The 25432-nt window shown below is 48.3% G+C and overlaps 1 protein-coding gene across 3 annotated transcripts in view; it reads left to right on the top strand.

The window, feature by feature from the left end:
• MVB12B (multivesicular body subunit 12B) overlaps positions 1–25432 on the top strand; it is a 54444-nt gene that overhangs the window by 16077 nt on the left and 12935 nt on the right. For all 3 annotated transcript variants that reach the window (XM_068413701.1, XM_068413699.1, XM_068413700.1), the window contains 3 exons: positions 1437–1566; positions 1864–1986; positions 15094–15191. In XM_068413701.1, the coding sequence (XP_068269802.1) occupies positions 1437–1566; positions 1864–1986; positions 15094–15191 (351 nt within the window). The remainder of the gene's footprint in view (positions 1–1436; positions 1567–1863; positions 1987–15093; positions 15192–25432) is intronic.

Raw genomic sequence — 25432 nt, 5'->3', positions numbered from 1 at the left:
AGCAGACGACTAGACTTCAGGGGTACAGGTATTTAACATCTCTAAAAAGCAGCACTGTAACTGCGAAGCTGCGTGCACAGATGCTGTGTTGTGGCAGACCTTGCACTGTCTGTACGTTTATTGGTGCTGGTGCGACAGCAAATTTCAGAGGCCGGGATGGATTGCTTTCTGCAAGGTGTGGATTATGAAACAGGAGGAGCCTATAGAGACAGGGCTGCTTGCCATCTGTTGAAGTGAGAGTGTATTTTTTTAAGCTGGAGGATATTTATTCATATTAAATTGAAGGGTTTTTATTTTGCAGGCACTTGTTTGTAGTTGTTGGTTGTTTCCAGATTTTCATTCAGTGTCTGCACTTCAGATTTTCAGTTTATCAATAGACTTCTGACATGTCTTTCAAGTGCCTGCATTCGCAAATAGAAACCTGACCTTGCTCGCGTGGAGACTCGTTAGGGTGAGGTGGAGCGGTGGTTTCCAAGCACCGCACATCTGTGTCTGTGCCAGTACCACCCGTCGCCATGACCCATAGCTGGGCGTGGGTTGTATCTGCATGCAGACAGCGTGCATATACATGAATTCGTTACGCAGATAAGCCTTAACTGTGATGGGCTTGAGTTTTTCTTGATGGATAACATGGAAACAAGTGAAATTGCTCTGCAATGCGTAGCAGGAAAGGGCCATGCAGCAGGTTCATCCACCCTCTGAACACAGGTCAGCGTGGCACAGTGGCCCCACAGGAGGTCCTGGCAACTACTGCTTTGTAAATCTGGTTTACCCCTACAAAGGTACCAGGGCAAACACGCTGGGAGTATCATTTCAGTGCTTGCTGGCTGAGTCAGGAGAGGTCATTAACACTTAGGATGCCTGAGATTTGAGCATGCTGCTTTTGCTGTTAGCCACTCTGCATGGCAGTCTGTTTTTCTGCCTGCCCCTGCTCTCGGTTTGGTCGGCTGTTTGGAAGCACTTGGCAGAATAAACTGAGCGGTTATGTCAGCAGCTTCCAGGTATGTTCCTGGAGGCGATGCTTGTGGGAGGAATATCTAGATACAACTGTCCAGGCTGGTAAGGCAAACATTGCCTTGGAAAGAGAAAGAGAATGTGAGAAGTGTGTGGAAGTGGAACAATCACCTGCCATTTCTGTTCTGTGGTGCAGTACTCTGTGGCATACATGATGTCTTATCTTCTCTGCAGAGGGTAGTAGGGAGTCTTGGTTTATCGCAGTGCCTAATAACAAATCTCACACAGTGTACAGAGAGCTCCTGATAGAAAATTTCCCCAGCCGCTGAATGGCACTGCACTGTCTGCTTTACTGACATATATCTGTTCTTTGGCTCCAGTTCCTGCCATAATTATCTGCCTAATATCTGGAGAGACAATAAATAACATTTATACCCTAATCTTGCATAAAAACCACCCTGTGTCCTGGGTTGTTTTTGCAGAAGAAATAGCTTTCAGAAAGAAGAGACTGTGCATTAAATTCATCCCTCGAGATTCTACAGAGGCAGCAATTTGTGATATCCGAATCCTGGGTAGATCTAAACAAGCCCCCCCTCAGTACACGTTCATAGGGTAAGTACGCCTCACTCCAGAAGCTGTTGTCATAAATTCAGTTGTACCAAGGCTAAGCACCCTGTTTTCCTGTGATTAGTAAGTAGTAGTTTGTAAGAGCTGAAGCTTGTCATTAGAAAAGTCTACATAGGTACAAGTGTTACTGAGTTTGATGTAGGAATTAACTAACCCCTTTTTTTCCCCCCCTTATTAGACTGATTCTCCCTAACGAAGGTGTGAAACACGTCAGTGCTTGATACTTGTGCGTGTGTGCAGCATTTGCTTGTAGCATTAATGTCTTCTGTGTTGATTACACAGGGAGTTGAACAACATGGGCATTTGGTACCGGATGGGCAGAGTTCCCCGCAACCATGAGTCTTCACAGCCTGCGACTCCTCCTTCCCAAGTACCGTCTTCAACACCAGCTCCTAACCTGCCGAGGTAAGTTTTCTGCTTTCCAGCCCCTTCTGCTTGATTCTGCGTGGTGTCTTGTTACTAACCTTGTCTGGCAGAATAAGACCGGGTACCACATCAGTGTGAATGATTACGTGGCATGATCTGATAAAGAGGGAATGTGTCGTTCTTTCAAATATTTGCCTACTGGAAGTTCCTTTGGCTGTCGTTGTATAAAGACATACAGGGGAAGAAGTCAGAAGAAAGAAAAAGGAGGAGGGGAAGGGAAACGGCAAACTACACCTTTTCTTCGCTTTGAGTGGCGGGATGTTGTAGTTTCCAACAAGTATGCGTGGGTCACCCCGGGAGGGTGGGCCAGGACTGTAGCCAAGCTGATGTCTCTCCTTGACCGAAGGGAGGGAGAAGCATTCATACAGATCTTAATGCATATGGAGACAAGTTTTGCTCATTCTCCAGAATCAGTCTGCTCATGGCTTGAAGTAGTGGCCCTGTTTTTTCTTTACTTGGACCTGACCACTGTGCCCCAGTCCTGCAGCTGCCGTTGAGCATGCAGAGCAGGCTGCTCGGCCTGCAGTGACTGACAGGAGCAGCGCTCTGGGCAGACGCTGGCGTAGCGTCTGTCCAGGTTGTTTTCCCTGTGTTACAGACAGTATTTGTATGTCTGTATAAATGTATGCACTTGTGTGTATACTTGCACGTAACAGTAGTCCTGTATTGACAGCTTACTTGCTGGATTTCTCTGGACAAAAGAGAGTACTGTTAAGCAACAAACCAGCCCAGACAGAGGTTAAACGGAGCGCTTTATGCTCCCGGCATTTGCTATGAAAGCACAGCATCCCGTGTGAGACGGGCTCCTGCTGATGAGGCTCATGACTGAACTCCAGGCCGGGCTATTGCCGGGGACAGCAGTTCCCTGCAGGTCCCTTTGGGCTTTTGCGTAATTAAGCGAACACGTCTCTTTGCACTAGGCGTTTGGTGTAGTGCAGATACATTTACAGCGTTACAATAATGTTGAGAGCTAGAGTTTCAAAGGAGACAGCGGAGGGGAATTCCAGGGGGATGGGTTTGTATGCCAAGGTCATTGTATCGTAGGGGTGGAAAATACTCCTGGCCTTCGGAGTCTTGATTTACAGGTCATTTCAGAGTGATGCTTTTGAACTGCTGCGGACTGTTCCCAAAAAAGGCTATCGGGTATCTTTTTAAGGCAGGTGTGTACATTTGAGCCTTCACCCATGACCCAGACTTAAATCTACTGTCTGGCGGTGGCTCTTTGAGCTCTCCAAAGCGTCTGGGCGTTTTTTTCACCGAGAGTTTTGCTCAGTTGCCTGCCGTGCTGCGGCACACTGCTTGCTGTGCTGTCAGGTGTGCTGCAGGCAGAGACGCTGTCTTGCTTCTCAAACAGAGATGGAGGCAAAGGAGACGAAAAGCCAGCAGTGTTCTGGAGGTTTCAGCCTTTCCCATTGGGACCTGGTAACGTCGTTTTGAAGCCCCGCTGGACATAAGCTACATGCTAGCACAGTCCATGCGAGATCAGAGAAAAGATGTCTCGATTTTAGAGCACAGAGATTCGCTTTATGTCTGCAAGAAATTCCTGCCTGGGCAGATTTCCACAATAAAGAGAAAAAATTATCATAGCAAGAGAATGTCAATGGCGGTCCTTAATCACTAAGTGTGGAAGGGTCACTTTATAGCCGAGCAGGGAAGGCTGCAGAGCGGCGTCAGAGCTATTGGGAACAGGGCCAGAATTAGAGCTCAGAGCATCAGCGACAGTCTGAAAAGAAGTGTTTACAAGGCTTATATATTTTATAACCTCTTGTTGTACAGTTTATGGTTTACAATGGCTGCAAGGAAATTGGATCAGTTTTGTTTTACTTGCCAAATAAAGCAAATGTCAAAATAGTCAATATAAAATGTATTCTAATTTGGCTGAGTTAAAACAGCCAGTATGCAGTGGAATAATTGAATGTTACATTAATGCCTCCTAGTAAAAACCACCTGTCTGTAGCCAGCTCCACTCTCATGCCCTGTGCGTGATTTACAGGTAACTTTTACACCACCAGCCTGATCATTCAAAGCATCTTTCATGTCTGTTTTTTTACTCTTGATTATTTATTATCCAATATATTTTTTAAGAAATAGAAATGTATATGAAGGTGCATCCTGCAAATATTTCATTATTACGGGGAACACATACTACTTGAAAGCCTTTTCTAATACTTTATCAGCAATGTGGTAAGTTACTCAACACTTAATGCTTGTGGAAGATTGTAGTCACAAGTAACCTCTTATTTTTACGTCACCATGGAGAGATGAGATTAGACTGGTAGCCAGTTTGCTGTTTTATTCCGTGTGGATGTATCCTGACAGGAACAGCAGTGAGTTACTCTGATGCTGCTGTGAGTGCTAAGAGAAAATCAGTGAGCAGTGCTGTGGAGATTCTGCCGTTAGGCTGGTCAGATATTTAAGCCATTCTCTTCAGTTGCTGTCCAGCATTATAAAATCATTTTAAATCAAGAGGGTGTGCTTGGGTGCTTCAGAACAATTGCTAACACTGGATATAAACTAAAGCGGTAAAACACACCAGTGAGCTTCTGCACAGCAAAACCTTCCCAAATGGAAGGACTTTTTACTGTGGGAGATGTTTATTTCTGCACCAGCCGTGTTTCCTCCTCTGATCCGTGCTGTAAGTTACTGATGGCGGTGGATGGCGGCACATCAGAGTTTTGTCATGTGTCAGAGGTTTGACCTCCACAGCTTGCTGCGCGTCAGCAGTGCTGCTTCCGCTGCTCGTGTCGCGGGGTTACGGCTCGCAGGCAGGGCTGCACAAGGGGAGGCTTTGTTTGATATTCATGCTGGACTGCATATGTTATTTTCCAGCCATTTCTTCTCCTTGGTGTTTCCTACTGCAGGCATCTGGCTTAATGGTCTCTAACGGCAGCCCTCGCACATCCCAGTGAGGATGGCATGCTGTGCTGTGGAGCACAACCGTGCCATTGTGCAAGGCATCAAGCTGCTTTACTGTCTTTTCTCTCCAAATTCTGCGACAGCTTCTTGGCACTAATGGCAGCCTGGAGAAATGCACTTGCAGTTTCCCATCCTAGAAGGCAGCTACTACAGAACTGCTTTTGTTGCCCCAAGTCACCCATGGGGGTTTAATGTAACTTTCCTCAGTACCTCAGCCCTGTGTTCAAGGCTTGCACTCTCTGGTGCTGCATGGTGACATCGCTTTGGGGACAAGAAGGTAATGCTCCCCCAAAAGAGGTGCTAGTAGCAGGCAACTCACCTGGCCCTTGGCACTCTTCTGCTTCACTCGCCCTGCGGATCGGTGATTACCAGCGCATGGGCTGGGGACTTGGAGAAAAGTGCATGTCAGGAGCATTTGAGCAGTGTCCTGGGGCTCAGCCCCTCTGTGCCTCGAGCTTTGTCGGAGGAGGCTGGAGCAGGATTTGTGTGTGACGTTCTCCTGGCGAGTCCAGCTCCAGCCTTTTGGGAGCAAGTCCCTGACTTCTGTAAATGCACACAGAGCCAGCCTCGAACCGTTTTGCCTTGCGGCTGCCCACGCAATGGCTCCCATCACAGCCACGGAGCTTTGTGAGCCCGTGTGGCTTCAGTGGTTCGGGAGTGTGTGTTGCATCCCTTCCCGAGGTGCTGCAGGAGTCTCTACCGCCGTCGTTCAAACAGCCCTCTCACAATTTGTCAGCTGCAAGCAAGATGTCAGTCAGTGCTGCTGAAGTGTGTTTTACAGTGACAGACATAATTGCACTTAACTTTTTGCGTGGATGTTATCAATCTGTGACAGATACTTTGGGAAATGGAGCACTCTGATTGCAGATGATGTGTCACAGGCGTTTAATCTTCCTCTCGGAGAGACCAGGATTCAGTCACAACTTTTACTTGTTGATGTCAGGTTTTGAAAATGTAGATTCGCGCTGACCCTGGGAATCGTTCAGTCATTTAGCTTGCAGGGCTGTCATCTGAAAGGTTAATGGTTTACCAGGGAGAAGGAAGCTCTCGCTGCAATCCGCTTGTATTCCTATCATGCGTCAGCGTGGCTGGGCGCTCAGCGTTCCGGTTCAGAAGGGCAGGACTCCTCCAGCTGCCTTGCTGGGGTGCCTGTGGCTTGTCTCCGTGGCTGTTGTGATAGAGAACCCCAGAGGCAGGGCAGGGGAGCAGGCAGGCCTGTCCTGGGGCATGGGGCAAGCCCGAGCTGCAGGGCTCAGTGGGGCTCACGGTGCCGCTGCCCTCCAGGAGGCAGAGCCGCAAGTGCTCTGGACTGACCAGAAAGGCACACGGGTGAGCAAAACAGCATCAGCCCTGAGTGCTGCACCTCCCAGCGTGCCTGGTCACCAGGAGAGGTGGCAGAGCTGGCCGGACGCCTGGCCTGGCCTGGCTGGGAGAGCTGCAGCTCGGGAGGGAGTTGCCGACCTGGTGGGGTGGCAGCGGGGACGCCGAGCAGCTCCGTTGGGTTTCTCGCACACCGGGCTCCTGGTGCAGCCACGCACGAGCCATTGTGGGGCCAGGCAGGAGGAAGCACCGGTTTGCAGAGCCAGACGGAGAGAGGATCGGGAGGGGGTGGCCACTCCCCAGGAGCAGCACGCTCCTGGTGTGGCACGGCAGCGGGGACAGCTGAAGCCGGCACAAGGCAGCCGGACGGAAAGGGCACGGTTGTCTCCCGGGTGGCAAGGCGAAGCGGCTGGGCTGGCCGAGAGGCTGCAGGCGGTGAGCGTGGGGTGAGCCAGAGCCTGGCAGCCTGCTGTGGTGGGGGGTGCCAGGTAAAGCCTCCCTGGGCACAGAGGGTCAGTGTCCGGCGGGGCAGTACGAAATGCCCACCGTGGGCGGGCAGGGGACCGGGCTGCTGGCGCTGGAGCCCATCTGGGAAGGGCAGTGGGTGCTCCGTGCCCCCCCGGCTGGAGGGGCCGCAGGCGGGGTGCCTGCCCCTGCGGCAGCACCAGCGTGGCCACGGGGCCTGTGCTGGTCTGTCCCAGGGGAGATGGCCGTCCCTCTGGGCTCTCCCTCGGGGGCTCTGCCCCAGCCCAGGAGCGATGCCCAGGGATGGGGCAGCATGTGCACCTCTCCCTGCTGCCTGCCTCCTCCCCGGGCTGCTGCAGGGAGAGGGGCTGTGCGCCCTGCCAGACCCGGGGCCCCAGCCTTCGTCTGCTGTGCTTGTAACTCCTGCCTGATCCGCAAGGCTAATAAGGCCCGGGAACAGCTCGTTCGTGCTGCAGCTCACGCCCCTCGCAGCTGTGGGTCTGCGGCGTGGCTGGCAGCCGTCCCTCCCCGCACGGCCGCTCTGTGCCACCAAGTGCTCGAGTCTTGAAATGCTGATCTGGCAGCAGCATCGCACCAGGGAAGTGCTGCTCTGGTTTTGGTAGGAAGATAACAATGGCCCTACTTAAACCCCTGCAACAAGAGCAGGATGTGTAAATTTTCCTCCCGTGCTCCCAATTACGTGTTCAATAGTTAAGCTGCTCCTCCTTGGAAAAGGGAAATGATTTGCTCCTGTTCCTCTGCTCCCAGTGGAGTTTGACGTTAAGGAATGTAAGAATTTCCTTTCCAGGCAGAAAGTCTGATTCTTCAAATTGATTTATTAATGGTGTTTGAACTTTGTCGTGTAAGCTTGGAAAGTGATCAGTGTGTGGCGTTCTGCTGGAGGCTGATGATGTGCAATAGGTGGCAGCTCATAAAGCAGCACCAACGAGCCTGTGTGCTGGAGACCTCGGCTTGGTCTGGTGATAAGCCAGTCTTACTCTGTGCAGTGGGTTAACTGAAGGGAGCTGGGAAGCCTTTTACCTTCCCTATTTTTTTAAGTAGCAACAATATTATTTATAAATAACTATCTTAATTTTTTCTTTGAGATATTTTAAACAGATTTTATGGGTAGTCTGTAGAGGAAGAGGTTCCAGGGTTTCAGTGCTTTTCTGCTCTGTTGGGAAACAAAGCCAAGACTTCAGAAAGCTGCCGTGGACCAGAGGCAGACACCACTGGTAGCCTGATGGCCAGGACGCTTTCGCAGAGTGGTTCAGGGCTACCGTAAAGTCCCTCATCTGAACCAGATGCTGCCAAATAAGGAGCACTTTGGGATGGATGTTTCTGGTTTGACTGGAAACTGCTCTGAGAAACGTTGCCAGTGGGATCTCTGACAGTCTGACCCTTCTACAAACTGCTTCCTTCTTGATGGAGTTGCATTTTCTAATCTGTTTCATCAGAAGAGCTCTAAAGTAAAACTACCTTCTGATTTACAGATAATAAAAGATATTATTTGGCCTGAATGGTCAAATCACTTGTGAAACACAGCACAATATCCCTAGTTTTAAACTGTGTACCCTGCAAGAGGCCGAGGATGGTACAAGGGCTGGGTTCACATCACAGTAGCTATGGATTAACAAAAAAATGAGATTGAAACAATAACATTAAATCTTGGAGGAAGTGTTTCCATAGACCCATTCCAGTGGGTATGGTAAGAAGCAAAATGTAAGGATGAAATGTCCGTGATGTGTGTGCGCTGTGCAAATCTGAGCACGATGGTTGGTTTGGGTGGGTAAGGGGTGCTGGCACACGTTTATCCAGGGCCTGTTTCCCATAAGGAGTTTGTTGTGGAGCTGCACTGACCGTATGGCTTGCATCCAACTCAGCTGGATGAAGACGTGCAAAAATTGGTCACAGTCCAGTGTGTTTTAGTGGTAGAAAATAATGATTCGGAAAAAAAAGTTTAGAATATGAGTGGTTTCCAGGCAGAAGGATCCCTTGCAGCAGCTGAGAAAGAGACACGATAACTGTAGTTAGAAGAAGTTTGATTTAGCTGATTTTGAGGATGCATTGAAAAATTTGGGGAGTGCTCTGAGTGAAGAGGCCTCGATATCCTTAGGGTAATTTTTCTTTATAGAGCTCTGTTCCTGGTATAGTAATATTCCTGGAGGCATGTTTTCTATAGGGTATGGCGTGGGGTCGTTAAGTACAAACCAAAGGTATTCATTCAGAGAAGCTGTGTACTCACTTGTTAAATAAGCCCTGCGGGGGAATTGAGTGTTTTTTCCCTAAAACTTGTGTTGTCTGCTATTTAATATGATCTCTGCCACTGTTGATTTGTAATCTGTGCTTTCACCCTGAAGTGCGTGTGGTTGTGTTCAGATATTTCCTTCTTTAAATCAATCACTTCCACCGTTTTCCAAAACACATCTTGAGTTTATTGCTTTTAGTAAAGTGTTTGGACTGTCATTATTTATTCCTGGCAAAGTGCTGACAACGTGCTCTTCCCAAATGAGTCTTTACGTGGGATATTTGTTTCACAGGTTTTGCAGGGGAGGTGTCGCTGCTCCCCGGGCTGGGCTGTGCCCGCAGCACCGGGGCTGTGGGTCTGCCTCAGCCCCCCTCCGCGCCCGGCCCCAGCAAGGGGCTCGCTCCTCGTGGGACGCGTGAGCCCAGGCTTTGTTGCGATGATTAATTTGACAGAATTTAAAATCCTAACCGAGGAAGCTTACACCATGCGTAATTTATCTTTTTGGAGTATTTCTGCTGTTTAGCAATTTTTCCCCTCTGCTTCGTTATCTGGAAACTCCTGACTCCGGAGAGCAGCTAGCGAAGGCCGGGGAAGGCTGCGCTCTCCCGCTGCAGCCTCCAGAGACTGCGCTGCTCGGGGAGACAACCGCTCCGTACGCACCGCGTGCTACAGCGTGAGGGCTTCGTTCTTTGCAGCTCTCGGCCTGTAACGATTTAACGGGCTACAGCTCAGACTTTCAAGCAGTGTAAATTAAACTTGTTGGGTTTTTCTGTTGTTTGGCAGCTATTCTATCCTGGTCACTTAAGTCCTCTGATCTAAATTAATCCCCGTATAGAGCTGCAGGAGCTTCGTTCTGCATTAAGCCTTACATTTGGGGTTGCTGGTCTGCAGCAGATCGTGCTCCCTTGGTAGCATCATCGGGGCTTGTTCCATTCAGCTGGTGGTCGCTTTGGTTTTGACAGAAAGTGCAACATCGTTTTCCCCTGCCTTCGAGGCGTGCTCGTTTCGGGAGGGGGATACGCCGAGGCAAGCTGTGTGTAGTGCACTGAGTACGCGTGCTGCAGGCAGGCCTTCTTCCCTTTCTACAGCTGGGAAAATTAAACGGGTAAATCTAAAAGTGGAAAGAATCACTCACTCCCTTTTTCATTCCCTCATGCGTTTGGGCTTTTATAAAATCCGAATCTGGCACCACCAGCTCTCATTGATTTTTGGGAAACAGGATATTTTAGTAGCTTGGAATGAGATGAAATGCTTGCAAGGCCCATATGTTGCTTGTTTTAGGGAAAGGGTCAGGAGGGTTTTAGAAAGTATTTAAATATTTGGTTTACACGATCAGAATAGATTGTCTGGAATGAAGTCCATTACCCGAGGTGATTCTTGCCTCACAGTTTTGTTTTTCATTGCAGTTCTTTGGAGTATGAGGTAGGTGTTCTGGCATCGCAATGCCGGAGCACAGTAAAAGTTAAAGACTGTGAGTAAGTGCTGTAGATGGGATTGTGGACACCGCCGGAGCCATAGGTATCTGCTGTGCCATTGTCTGTAAGCTGCAGTTTGGAAAATGCATTCTGGTGGAACAAGCAGAGGGCCTCTGATGTCTGTCAGTGAAACTCCAGCAGCTCATTTCTTAGACATGGGCTTTTTCCTCCTTCCATAGGCAAAGCTTTCAAGTTGGATTACGTTTCTTGAGAGTACAGCCTGATACTAACTCCTTGTAGATGTGTTTTCAGCTTACTACAGCGTGGAATTTAATTGTTTTGTCCTCAGTTTTCCATGAGGCGTGATGTTTGCGTAATCCATTCATTATGGAAGGTAGGATTCTTTTTATTTGAAGGTATTCCTACGAGACTGCAGTTCTTGTGGCACTGTTCTTCAGTTCGTTTAAAATAAATCGCAGTCATGACAGTGGCACGTCAGAGCACAGGACTATTCCAGTCTGCAGCATGCAGTGTGCTTTCTAATATATTTGATAACACGGAGCAGTTCTTAAAGGTTTTGCCTCATTTCTCTACCACACTCATCCAAACCAGTTGGAAAGCAAAAACTTGCCGCTGTTCTTTTGCTGCGCATTGTTGATATTTTTGTATGAATTATGAAGCATCCTTTGATATCTGGCATTTCCCCTTATGATCCTCTGTTACTTTTTATGAGTACTTGCCCCCTAACTTCAAAAGCAGTTCATCACCTTCCTGCAGACAGTTATTAATAACTGATTTGGAACTGTCGGGCATTCCTGGGCCCTTTATGCGAGTTTCTCTCCAAAAGCACTCAAGAAGTGGCCATAATGTGCGCAGGCCTCGAACCGCCTTTGCTAGCATGGGAAGGATCTCTCATCACGTGCTGCCTCGGTTGCTGTCGTATGTGCGCTTGTTCTGTAGATTTAATGACTAAAAGAAAAACTGAAGTTAAAAGAGTAATTAAATCTACCCTGTCCTGAACTGTGCTGTTGCAGTTGTTTCATCCTAAATTGCCTGGAAATTATTGTATGCTGGGGAAAAATATTTTTTGTATTTAACCCGTGCTGGGACAGTGTGGTTGTGACGTGGGCACTGGGGAGAGCGGGCTGGAGCCCCGAGGGCTGCCCTCGCTGGGGCGGGCGTCCGACCCTCCTTCCCGGCAGCACCAAAGCCCCTCGTTGCCTCCGTTGGGTGGGGAGGAAGAAAGCTGCTTTGTGAGGGTTCAAAAGGAAAATAATTGGCATGGGGATAGTTAATGCGAGTTGCCATTCCTTAACATCAGAGATTCCACTAAAGGACTAATAATTACTGTTAATATCTTTCAGTGGAAACTTTCAGAGTAAGCGAGCACTGGCTGAAGCAGTATTTAACGGCGTGCTGCTGGCATGATAAGAATGCAAATAAGCGTTATTAGCCTAATGATTCTGCTGTCGCCATGGCTGTGCAGCAGCAGTGTTGTGAATATGTCATGCAGTACCCGTGAATTTGGAAAGTGTGTCAAAACACAACTTCAATTAGTTTGCTCTAATTATGGCTCTAGAGAGTTCATAACTATATCACTCCTCATTAAAAGAGATTTTCTTATATGGATTAATACAGCACATGAAGGGATGTTTGAGCGATCGGAGGCAGAGCTGTGCGGAGGGAGGATGCCCACGGCGTGGCGGGAGGTGCGGTGGGTCCGGCCCTGTCCCCCGAGCTCCCGGTGCAGGGCAGGGGCTGGGAAACCTCCTGTACTGGGCGGCTGTGCAAGGCTGGCCTCTGGGTAGCTGCTTCAGTATCCCTCCGAAGAGGGTTTTGTCCCTCGGCACGCGAACCTGGCAGATGATTCTGGACAGGCTCTTCAGTTTGAAAAAGAACACAGCACCAAAAAAAAACCAACAGAAAACAAAACAAGCCACAAAAGCCCTAGTAGGAACCATACTTGATGCTAAAATAGAGATGTGGCCTGAAAGCTTTGCTCTGATAAAGGTCGAGGAGCGTAGGTAGGTCGTCAGAAGCCTGTGTCGGTCTGGCATCTCGGGAGGAGCCCTGCGGGGTGCCAGGCGTCCGTCCCCTCTCCCGGCGGGGCTGGGGACCCTTTCAAATACTGGCTTTTCCCATTGCCTGAGCGTGTGCTTTGCAGAATGGGAAAAGATCCTTGTGCTCACAGGTGAGCAGTCGGTGAAGGGTTAAAGCAGTAATTGTTTAAATCTTTTAGGCTTTCCTCCCAGTTCTGTGATAATTTGATGAAGAACTTCACCCTAATTAAATATTCAAATTAGGAATAAGTGTCAATATGGCTTCCCATTGCCTGGAATGATGATTAATTGTATTCAAAACTCCAGTGGCCGCTGTAATCTAAACCAAACCGTTGTTCTTGATTATTTCTGCAACACATTCACCATGTTTTTGTTTTAAAATTTAAACTAGTAATTGATTTGCCATATGCTGCAGAGCTGCACATACTTTCACGATATGTGTTTAGGAACTTGGGGACTTTGTAATTGGGATTTTCTTGCTTTTCAATGGCAGCCTCTTTTCTTTTTTTTTTTGTCTTCTACAATGCAAAATGATTTGAGTTTCACAACGCATAAGGAAAATGCATTATGCAGTCAGCTTAGTAGGTATAAGTTATATTGATCCTGGCCAAAGTTTGCATTAATTTAAAATAAATCAGGCTTTGTTTCCCATTTTTCCCTACAATGTCATGCTTTTAAAAAAGGGAAGGGGAGAGCTGATCTCCTTGTAGCAGTTACTGCCCTCCGTCTTGTCTTGCAGCTAAATGTCGTCCTTGGAGAGACCTGGCTCTCCGTGGTGCAGCTTGGTGGGAACGATGGAACGCCCGTTCGTCCTGTCCCAGAGATGGAAGGTGGCCATGGAGGGGGCCGTGGGCCGTCGTTTCCAAACGCCCTCGTAACAGCCCGTGTCCGAGCCCCCCGGCACTGGCAGGTCTCGGTGCACTGGGGACTTGGTCCAGAAAGCCCTTTGCAAACGAAGGGTTCGGAGCTTTACTGGCAGGCGAAGGAGCGTGACGGCTCCTTGGCGGTGCTGACGCAGTGCCCCCACGAGCCGCACGCGGGCCTGCAGCCTGCGGTGCTCCGCCGGCTTGGGGGGCTGTGGAAAAGGGCTGTTGGGGTGGAAGGGGGTCAGCTGCTCCTGCAGCAGAAGCTGGTAGAGACTTTTAAAATACTCTGCTCAGAAATGGGCTTTTTAAGGTCTGCTCTGTTTCCTTCCGAAATAATTCCTGCTAGTTTTTTTTTTGGGGGACGAAGAAAGCAGTTCCCCGTACAAGCAAGAGAAATTCAAAACTCTCTGTTAGCTGTTTTGGTGCCTCAGAAAGTATTTTTGGATACTGCTATTAAAAAACAAATGAAACGCATGTAGTGCCTACAGGCAGTGGTCTTCTGTTGTAAAGTGTGTTCATGACAAACCTGCCTCTGCTCGCAGAGTCTCATATGGATTGTGTTTTAAACAGCAAACTGTTAGCCAAATTTGAAAATATTCTCACACCATCTTTTTTTGGTTAGAAATAGCTTTGGGAAGCACAAGCAAACTCGAACTGATGTTTGCTTTTTCTTATTTTATCCGTGCTGTTCACCATCAGCTGCATCAAGGTCTAAAAATACATAGTTCTTCACAAAATGTGTCCTGTTTTAAAAGGCAGATAATTTCCAGATGATTTGCTCGATAGATAAAACCTGCTAGCTAAGAACGTGGGTTTGATGCTCTGCTGGAGAATACACGGGGCTGTTTCTTGTAGACGGGGCATCTGTGAGAGGACACGAAGGCCGCCTGGTTTTCCTGGCAGGAGGGCGATGCCCAGGGTCTTGCCATGTCCGGTAGCTCTCGCTCCTGTGCGTGGTAGCTGCTGCCTCTGCTCTCGTGCTGCACTAAGCCTCTCCATGAAGAGGGAGCTTCTTCATTACGTATGGCAGCGGGGTCTGGAAGATGAATGATAACATTTTGTAAAAATCCACGCAGACCTGGGATCAGCATTAGCTGCAGCTAGAGAGGTGACGAGTGAAATTTGGCTTCGCTTCTCTCAGGGCTGGCGTAGGGGAGCTCGGCGTGTGCGTCCAGGGAGCGCGCAGCAGGCGCTGGGCGGGTCTGGAGCAGGCCTTAGTCATCGAGAGAGTTTCAAAGATCTTATTTATGAGCGTACTCAGAATTTTTTGGCACAGATAAATCCAAAGCACTTGCTGTTAGCACTTTCTGCCTTGAAGGAAACGCGGCTGGGTCCCACGGGGTGTTCGGGTGCGCTCTCAGTGCCTTCTGTCGAGGCTTGTGTTTGCAGAGGGATTATCGAACTCGCCCGCCACCGCGCAGGCTGTCCCCGGGTGCCGGCTCACCAGGAGCTGCCGGGCCCTGCCGGAGGGTGGATGGCCGCCTCTGTGGCGCTGCGGTTGTGGGCAGGGTCCGGTGTTCGGCGGGGTGAGGGGCTTGTGCCGGGGTGTAGGCGGTCTCGCTCACAGCTGGACTGAGGAGCAGGTAAAGCAGCTGAACCACCCTTGGCTGTAACGGCTGAATCACCACCTCGGTCTCCTCCTGGTCTTTGGGGCCCGCTCTGGATGTTACACACAATGTTAAAATTGATGTTTGCTGCTTAACCTGACCGGAATCGTCGGGCGAGAGCGGACTGATAGCAGCAGTATGTTCCACTCTGGAGTAACGCCATCTCCGTTTCCCATCTCTCTTCCTTAGGCATATCTCACTGACACTCCCTGCCAGCTTTCGAGGGAAGAGTCACAGCACTCGCCTGGACTTGGAGCACCAGCACTCAAATTTGTATGCCATATCAGGTAAGCTGGCGCACACAATGGTTTCTCTGCTCTTCTGTGTAATCAGAAGTGTAGCCAAGCAAAGCAGCGCTGCCTGCGCCCACAGCCAGGTCTGTGGTACCCGTGAGGCATACGTCCAGCTTTTCCTCAGTGCCATTTAAGTGTTGAGAGCAGAAGGGGTGGAGAGAGACCCCGAAGATGCCCAGGCACACGTGTTACTGGCACTGGGGAGATCGCAGCCCTCGGCAAGGGATGCTGCTGCCCACAGAGGTGCTAGATGAGACCTCTGATGGAAAGCAACACTGACACAAACTTTGCTCCTCATCTTTTGCATGATCTTCACAGGTGAGTCATAAGAGGCGACATCTCTGCCCGTTCCACAGCAACCTTTGTCCTGCCTAGCAAGGACACACTGTTTTTTGCTGTACTCAACGTACACATTAAAACCAGATGAGATCTTTACTGTTTTCCATTTCTGTATTCTGAATACTGGCACTGCATAGATTTTTTTTTTTCCCCAGTATTAGGGCAAATTTGAAATAAGACATGAGGTTATGGGGGGGTTCTGCGTTAGTTTTAAGCAGCATGCGCTTGCACATGCACGCTTGGTCTCTAGCTGCAACCTTCTCTCTGTTCACCGTGCCAAGCTAGTATGCAAGTGCTAGAGCTAGTGATAGTTTCCAGATGTCAATGTGGAAAAACCTGCCAATGAATGATTTAGCTGGTTTTTATTTTTTAACTAGTACTAGTCTGCAGGGAAAATGTGTATTGATGAGGATCAAGCTTGTTCCTTCACCTGTGCAGGTACAGGTACTTGTTACTGTGATTCAGGACCACACAGTGGGTTCAGTTTGGAGCTGGGGTCCCTGTGAGCTGTCCCTGACAGCTCTGCTCCTCTGGAGGAGGTCCTGCCTTTCAGTGCTTGCTGTCTTGAAGGAGTGAGCTAAAAAGCAATGTAGCGTGGTTCTTGGGGCCCAGGAAGAAGTGCCCCTGGGAGTGAGAGGCCGGGATGCTTTACAGAGTTGTACCTCATGGAGTCTGTCACTCCTGGATGTGCCAGGAGCTGTGTGGTCTGGAAGGTATTCGTGAACCACAGCAAAAGGACTTCTGGTTCTGCAAACTAAAGGAAAACGTTAGGCTCAGCTGCAGCACAACAGTGTTTTACCTGCCTTGCCTCTTACGAGGCTGTGCTTCAGCTGAGTTGTGCTGGGGTGCAAGAGAGTTTTCCTTAGAATTATTTTTTTTGGAGTAATGTTACACCTGAAGAAATATTGTGATAGCCACAACTTTCTCTTTGTTTTGTCATTTTTGCAAGAGGAGAAAAATATTGGCCTTATACCTGACTCTGTCAAAACCTAATGAAAGTGCAGTCCCTTCATCTGGCTGAAGGAGATTTTCAGGACAGTTTGGAAAGGCAGGAGAAGCAGCAGTGGATCCAGCGGGCTGTACAATAGGTAGTGCTTGTGCATAATCAGGGAAGAGAGGGTGGCAAAAATGTGCCATTCACAGGTTCTTGCTATTAATAGTGAGTGACACTTCTAACATGGGAACATGGCATTAATTCATGTACCATAATCAAGGGGTTATTTAAAAGGTAATCTCTGACTGAAACTGCAGCTTTGGGTTCCTAAATAGGTGGAATATAACAATTGCATAATTCTTGTCAGTACTCGTTTTTCTTGTTACTCTCCTGCCCTAATAGATTTAGAAATGTAAGGGAAGGCATGTTCTTGTGTTCACATGAGACAGTCCTGCGTGGAGGACGGAAAGCTGTACTTCCTCTCCTGAGAAAGCATAAAATGTGCAAACAGCGAGGCAGCAACTCTGCAAGAGTGTTACTGAGAACGCCTCTGCTCTGGGCCTTCGGTGGGCTGCCGCCGCCTGCAGCGCAGCCTGGGAGGGTGACCTGTTTTGCAAAGAACCTGAATACCAGATAATTATAGGCAAAGCACAAAACAGGCTGCAAAACTGGGCATGGCGTTAGTCCTCCATGTTCGCATGAGCACATTTCAGTCAAAGTGTAAACTCTTCCCCCCGCCCCAGCTGCACGTCCTGCTCCAGACACGTCACACAAGTTGTTGTGCGTCCGGGTGCTGTGATGGCTATTGCAGCTGTGAAGAGTTTCTGAAGGAAGGTTCGTGTCGTATGAAACATCCTGTGCATTGGCAGGGATCTTCGTGCATAACTCCTGACCGCTGCTGCCGTGTCAGCGGCTGTGATGAGGTGCTGTGACAATTCCCTTTGTGTGCCTGAGCCTTGCCGCGGTAGATGAGCCCCCGACGCGCTGTGGAAGCCGTCCGAAGTTTCCCGTTACGTCGGGGTAGTTTGCAGCCAGTCCGTTCTATCGCCGCAACGCGAGTGCCTCGCTGCGGTGCCATGGCAACGGGACGTTCATTAACGCGCTTCCACCGCCGTCCCTAATTGCTCTGCCGGGATGCGGTTCTCTGTGCTGGGGGAGGCGTGCGGGCCGTGGCGGCGAGCGGCCGGCGTGGGGGGCACGGTGACCGGGGCTCCGGCGGCGCAGGACTCCTGCCCAGTCCCAGCGCGCGGACAAGCCTGCGGGCTCCCTCTCTTGGCTCTCGGCAAAATGGAAGGTTTCCTGGTGCTGGCGCAGGGAAACAAAAGCCGTTATGAACGGTCTATCTTCAGCTTCGGTGTCGCCTCAGTCTGAATTGCTGTGGTGGGGACAGGACGGGCTGTTGGGGAGGGGAGGGCTGTAAAGGCGGGTGGAATTAAGAGTTGCAGCGTGGTCTCGGTTCTCTGCAGGCACCCAAGGTTTTCTCAGTACTCAATGGAAACGACACTTCCATCTGGGGTTCAGCCTGTTTATGGAAGGTGAAATGAATTTTGGCTGTTGAGCCTCCTCTGTATCTCAAAATACATTTTTGCAGAAATTGCCAGATCCCCGCTGGAACTGTCCTGTTACTCCTTGGGGTATGTAATGTAATTATTATCACAAAGCTGGAGTCGAGGAACAAAATGATCCTGAAAGTAGTAATTACAGTTTTTAACCAGCCTCTTGTCACTTCCAGGCTTGCAATGAAACACAGGGTGACAGCAGAAAGTTAGGGAGACTCCTCTTTGGGCAGTGAACTCCTGAATCAGCCTTTGGCAGGGTGCACGTAGGAAGCTGTTGCCCGGCCCTCGCAGCCCTGCGCAGGGAGCCCACCCCGTGCCACTGCCAGCCACGTTTACACTCGTGCTGCTGGCAGCATCCTCCGCGCCTGGTAACTCCCTGTTCCTGCCCTGTGCCACACGCCCAGGACCAAAAGGCAGAATTACTTCCAAGTTGATCTGCAGAAGGTCTCTGGGCGCTGCTGGGAGCGTGGTGCCGAGGAGCTGACAGGTTTAATATGCATGTTCAAACGGGCAGCTGCTGGAAGAAGAATGCCTCGCTCCAGACAGACCTGTCGACAGACACTGCTCAGTATTTCACAGCGTAGTCTTTCTTCATGGCCTTCAGCTTAATTAAGATGTTGTTGTGACTACATACTGCCTTCATTTCAGACTTCAGCATCTTCTGGCTGCATATTGCTTTGGCTTATCAGAGCCACAAGGACAGTGAGGGAGAGAGGGAGCCCTCTCAGGCAGCCACAGATAATAACGTACAGGGAAAATTCCTGAATGAAGTGAAAAATTATTTATAATAATGGTACTCAAATAGAAGGGAAATAAGTCACTCTAAGGGTATATAAATTTTTATGATAGTGTATAAACAGCCGTAGCTTGCCTTGTCTCCCATCTGTCCCTGCAGAGAATGAGGGCAACATCTAGCATAAAGAAAAATATAATAAGAAAAAGAAGAAATGAATGGGAAGAGCTGGAGGATTGATCACTCGGTGTATTTGTATATCCTGATGTAAAAGGTGCTGCTGACAGGTGGCCAGGTTTCTTCTGTATAAAACCATGTGCGTGCTGTCAGGGCGGTGTGAGCAGCCTTGTTTCGATTGATGAATTGCCTGCTTTCTTGATTAAACCTTCCGTCACTTAAGAAACAAAAAGCCTGTGTTTGGATGGCAGAGTGGGACATGTCAAAAAAATCTGTCTGCTTTACCTTTGTGCAGATGTTGGGCACAGACTGTAACATGTATTATTAAAATGAATGTGGCATTTACTGTGCATTATTTCTTTCCTGGGAGAAAGGACCTGTAAATTATATGCTAATAATAAGCTTTAACCCTTTCAGAAACCAAGATATTTAGGAGTGCAAACATTCCTGCAGGCCTCGCTAATTGGATGGGCTCTGGTACCACCGTAGAGCTCTCTGAAGTTAATAAACGGTGTGTTTCAGACCAGTATGCTGGTGCCTCTTGGGGATCTTGCCTCCAGTAAGTTTTCTGCTGTGTAAGTGCCACTGAAACAAGTGAAAATACTTCACTTGACCTGCTCCGAGCCTTGAGAGAGAAATCGTGTTGTGTGGAGTGTATCAGATACTCCTGCACAGACCCATCAGAGTGTGTGTACGAAGCAATTGGAGCCTTTCTGTACCAATTTTGTGTATGAACTTATAGCCAGAAACCGAACTTCAGTCATATAATCCTATTTCTAAGGGGTTTTGTTCTAGCAGAAACCTGGAGATAACAAGATGATCACAGTTGCCCTTGGATAGGATGGAGTTTTATTTTTTTGAACACTTAAATATGGCAACTGTGCTGAAAAAGCAACAGAACAAAAGCAGAACATACTTTGATGTGTGTTTGTTGATAGTATTTTCAAATAATACTTGCCAGCTGTCAGCCCAAAACAGTTAAAACATTTGTGCAAGTACTTAGAGATGGTTAGTGTGAGCTTGACCTGCTGATATGCCATCCGTAGGTTTGGTACCTCAAGTCGTGTTAATCCATAGAAATAAAACAGGATCCAGAGGCACATATTATTTGTACTGTATAAAAGTATACGGCTGCTTCCACGAGAGCCCTCGGCCCCGGGCAGGGCCAGCGGAGCTCCTCACCCGTCGCCAGAGCCGGTGCCTGACGCATCCGTGCCGTCTGCCCACAGCCTCGCATGCGGCTCCTGTGCGGAGCTGTGCGCTGTTCTAACGCCGCTTTTCACTTCTCCTACTATCCGTGCTGGTGGCTGCTGTCGGCTGAAAACGCCAGCGTTCTCTGGCTTTACTGAGACTGAACGGAAGGTTTTCGTTCTCTTTCAAAGGAACAACGCTGTGTCCTCTGGGCTGGAGCTTAGATGTCACATCCTGAAACATGTCACACGCTTTATCTACTGATAAAGCAACATTTGTGACCGTGAGCAAGGCTGCAGTGTTTGCCGTTCATTTCCTTAGGAGCGGCAGGCTTTCAAAGCAGTTATTTGATGCAGCAGTGCCTTTGTGTATACTTCTTATCTTAAAAGTGCTATTTTGTGATTGTCTTTAACCACATTATCAACACAGTTCCTTGTGTGAGGTATTTTTCCCAGAGAAACTGGACTGAGCATCAAGGAAGGGAACCACAGCCAGTTGCCAGCTTGGTGTTGGCTGATGCGTGTTTGCCAGCTCGCTGTGAAGAAAGATGTTTTTGTGGGCGGCTCTTACAGGTAGCACTGTCTCCACATCTCTAATTTGTTTATTTTGGAATTGTGCACCAGTATGTATTACCTTAACATTTACCTTAGAGGTAAGTATTTACCTTAGATGTAAATACTTCTCTAAATGTTTATTTTTATTATATTTTATATATAAATATTTCTTTATTCTATTTAAATATTTATTTTCCTCTTTAAGACACTTTCTGTAAAGGTCGGAACAAACGTTGTGGTCGGATTGGGTAGCAGGATGGTTTTGTGCGGTATCTGGTGGGCCGTAGGTCGTGACTTGGGGCAGGCAGGTGGTCGAAGCCGTGGCCATCGTGAGGTGGGATGGCTGGGCTGCAGCTGTAGAAGGAAACGTTTGCAAACGTAGGTTCCAGTCAGAGTTCATTCTGCTGGGTCGCCAGGTGAACCCCCGGCACGAGGTCATTGTGCGGTGGCCGGAGTCCCCAGGGGCCGGGTCCCGAGGTGGGGAGGGGGCAGTGAGGCAGGGTGGGCTCCATCGGCTCCGTCCGCAGGGAGCGGGGAGAGGCGGCTGCTCTACAGTGCCAGTGGGAAACACGGTGGGATTTGGTGTTCGTTCCACCCGGGTTTGTAATCCAGATCTCTGGGGGTAGCAGAGAGACTGGAAACTGCTGCTAATGATCTGGAACAACATCAAAGCCAGTGGATTCCTGAAAAGGAAACCGAGTCGCTTTTCTGTATTGGATAACGCGGCTCCTGGCAGGGGGGAGTTGTAATTTGTCTGGGCAGCTTGGTTGGAAGCGTTTATTTCACACGCTGCTCTGATGGCAGCAGTTCGCTTCCAGATTCCTCCCTCCTTTCTGGAGCTCAGTCAGTTTATTCAGCGTGGCGGTGAGCTTTGCTCCGGGACGCCGGCGTGTGGTGTGGGGGCTGGCTGGGGGGGTCTTCCACTGCTCAGCGATGGGCTCGGGAATGCCTTATGGCACGGACCCCCTCTTTTTTTTTTTTTCTTTTCTTTTTTCTTTTTTAATTACAAAATAAATCTTTCAGAGATCTTTCTAGATTAAGAAATGGAAGAAAAATTAAAGATTTCATTACATTTCAGTGCCCATGTGACAACTTCTTTCTTGTTGCAAAATGTCAGGTTATCTGTGCCACAGCTGCCGCTTACTTCTCCTCAATGTACCTTTTCTTTTAAAAGATACTGTATCTTTTATCTGTATGTAATGAGGACAGACGTTTTAATCAGAGGTTAGTCATTTATTTTTGCAAACTATTGTTTTGCTTCATCATTTTTGCAGATAATTAAATGGTTCGCTTGGCACAGTGTGTCTGCTTTATTAAAACAGGTAATTTTGAAAAAAAGGAAGATGCTATTTTTTGGATCACTGCACAAGAATTGCTTTTATCTTCATCTCCCAGCATAGTTTCTGGTGGTTTTGCGATACCCTCCAACGTTCAAGTGTTTCAGTACACTCTGCTCTCTAAGGGGGGAGGCCCTGTGCTACATTTTACTGTCAATCCCAGTTTCCACATGCAGGTTCTTTGCTCTTCTTAAGAATAGAAGCGGAACTAAATTTAGTTTTTGTGACACTGAATTTTAATCAGGATGGTCCGAAAACCAGACAAGTTGTGACACAAGCTTTATTCTGCACTGAAACCTCTTTACTGAGGCTGAGATTAGTCAGCCTGTTCTTTGCCCTATTGCAATTTCCAGCCTTTGGACTAAGAGACCTGGATAATCCTCAAAATATAAAAGGCTCTATTAATATCCAGCAGTTCAGGGAGACTGAAGTCTCGTGTAAAATGCTGCAGCTGCGTATTTCATAAAGGGAAATGTAGATGTTATTTAATGCTGTATTTAATGAGATTCAGAAAAGTATATTTCTTATTAAATTAGCTCATCCGCGGTGCACGGATTCCTCGCGTGCTCACCGCTGCAGCGTGCCGCCCGCGGCGTCGGCGCTGCGCTCGGGCTCGGCCCGAGCGGGGAGGGATGAAGCCACGAGTCCTCCCGCCTGTGTAGTTTTTCAGACGTGTGATTTACTGATTAACCTGCTGCCGTCCCGAGTGCATTCTTTATCTTCGCCATCTCACTTCTGCGTGCCGGTGCAGGAGCGTGACCGCTCTGGCCGTGCTGCTCTTCCTCTGCCGGTCCCTGGCCGTCCCACGGGCTGCGGGCTGGCGCGGGGGCCTTGCCTGCTGCTGTAACGTCACCCACCCTCCTCGGATGGCCCGTCACCTTCCGAGGGAGCTGCCGGGAGGATGGCGTGGCCGCTGCCCGCGGAGCCTCGCGTGGCGTGTGAGCAGGTGCGCCGGCGGGACGGTCCATCCCGGTGCCGCGGGCGTCGATGCCGGCGGGGCGTGCAGGGCGCGTCCCAGTGCCAGCGGCGGCCGCGCTGGGCTGTGTCGAGCGGGAGGCGACACCGAGGGGACCCGGCGAGGGTGCGGGTGCTCTGTGCCCGGCAGTGCCCATCGCGGGAGTGTGGCTGCTGGGGGGCACGAGCTGGCGGGACCCGCGCCGGCCGCTTCTGGAGCGCAACCCCTGAGGCGGCTGCACCGTGTTTGTTTTGCTTTTCCGAGTGCCACAGTTTAATTTTTTTTTAAATAGGAAGCTGCTCTGCGGTTTGGATGTTTAAACAGTTATTAACCGAATGACAATTAACAGATTGCATAGACAGATTTTTCTTTTCAAAACCTCTGAAATTGAGTACAGTTTGCAAAACTATCACGGCATAGTAATGACAATGAATTTTGATTTCCCGGAACTGATATTAGACTCCTTATTAAACTATGTGCATCTGCTTTTAATTTACTCCAAATAATTGGAAAATGCAATGAAGCTTTCCAATTAAAGCACGGCTTTATGCTGTTTAATAATACCCCCATAATATTATAGCTTATGAAGTGACAGGTGAGTTGGTGTATGAATAAAACATAAAGGCGGCAATAAGGGACAGAAAACCGGAGACAGTTGTTGGGGATTTTAAATGCTGGATGTAATTTGCATATATTAATCTCTTCTTTTCAGCCTTATCAGGCGTTCTTCAGTATTTGAAGTTAAAATAGCGTTGACAGGCGGGAGTACGCTTAGTTTTTTCAAGGATTTATTACTTGTATAATTTCTGATCTTTAATAAGCAGATATGACTGATCCTCATAGTTCTATAGAAATCGGTTAATTGTTCCAGATGGCGTGTACTGATTATGCAAAATTACTTTTCACACCATTTTTTTTTTTTTTCTGATGGAGTTTGGAGTAAAATTAAATTTTTTATAGCCTTCTTATCATGCTGTTTTACAGTGGTTTTTGCACAGAAGTTGAATTTAATCTACTATATTACATTGACCAGCAGAGTTATTCTAATGCAGCATTCTGTGATTTGACAAAGAATAATAGAACACATTGCTCATTGTTCGTTACTGTGCTGCTAATAAAAAGGAGTTCTAGTGCAGAAAACCAGGCTGTTATTTATGAAGAATGCTTAATTTGCACAGTTAAAAATGCAAAATTGTTACAATGAGATGTTCTCTTTTTTGCACAGAAGACTTGGGCAGAACAAATGAAAATAGTCTTGTTGCTACAGATTTCATCTAATAAGGATTTTTTTTTTTTCGATGACTGGTGTGGCTAGGCTGCATTTTACTGGGAGGAGCAGTCATGCAGGCAGCACGCGCTGACTCCTATCAAGAGGTGTCACTGGTGTTTTCCCTGATTACCGTCATCCGGATATCTCAATGGCATAATTTCATAATTGAAAACATTTATAAAGGGTGTTGGGCTTCATTTATCTAATGAAAAGCTGTTTATACAAAATAAACCACACGTAAAGCCCTCTTGCTAATAAGGTTATCGCGATTCGTCTTGGTGGCGACTCCGTTGTTGGAGGGGGCGTCCCGCTGTCCCGGCCGTGCCGTCCCGTGCCGGGCGCCCGTCCCACGGGCAGGGGTTCCCGCAGCTGCTTTCGGTCCTGCTGTCGGACTCATCTTTGCAAAGCAAAACAGCAAGCGATTAAAAAATGACCTTGTGGTTAATGGAATTAAAATTTCCAATTAAATTAGAAAATTGGGGATACAGTAAATGGACTTTTACAAAGAGTTCTTATTTTTAACTCAATAGAAAAAGGACAAGTATTAACTCAGCCATTAGAAAGCTCAAAATTTTCTCCCGTCTCCAGTGGAACTAGAAAATTGTTTTGTGTATACTCTTATATATATACGAATAATATATACGGAGACGACTAATGGCATAAATCAGAAATGATTAGAAAATATTTGTTCTAATGAAGTAATAATTTGGTAGTAATGCTTTTCATCAGTGTAGCTTAAGGCTACATTAAGTGGACAGACTTTATATGGATTCTCTAATTTTAATCTTCAAAATGCTATCTAATGTCTCATTAAGACTTGCATATAATGTATCTTAAGTACAGTCATTAAATATAGTTTAGGGAGATTTATGTTCAGATATTGCTTAAAGATGTTTTAATAGGCCCATTTACTCTGATGATATTAATGAGCTCTTAACACATATTAAGCTTCTAAAACTAGCGGTGTTCCTCTCGGTGAGCAAAACAACTCAGGAATTGTAGATGAGTTGGGGGCTCCGAGGAGGCTGTTTTTCAGCGGGGCCTTCGGACCCCCTCTCCAGCCTGTTGGGCTCCGTGAGCGCCGGGCCGCGTCCCCGCGCCGCTGCCGCGTGCTCCGGGCGCCTTCCTCGGCCCCGCTCGCCGTCCCCTGGGCGTGCGAGGGCTGAGCAGGGGCGGCTCTTGCTCG

This window comes from Nyctibius grandis, chromosome 16, assembly GCF_013368605.1.
Source record: "Nyctibius grandis isolate bNycGra1 chromosome 16, bNycGra1.pri, whole genome shotgun sequence".
NCBI lineage: Eukaryota > Metazoa > Chordata > Aves > Nyctibiiformes > Nyctibiidae > Nyctibius > Nyctibius grandis.
Note: the sequence above shows the minus strand (reverse complement) of the source record. Positions and strands in the feature narration are given on the sequence as shown.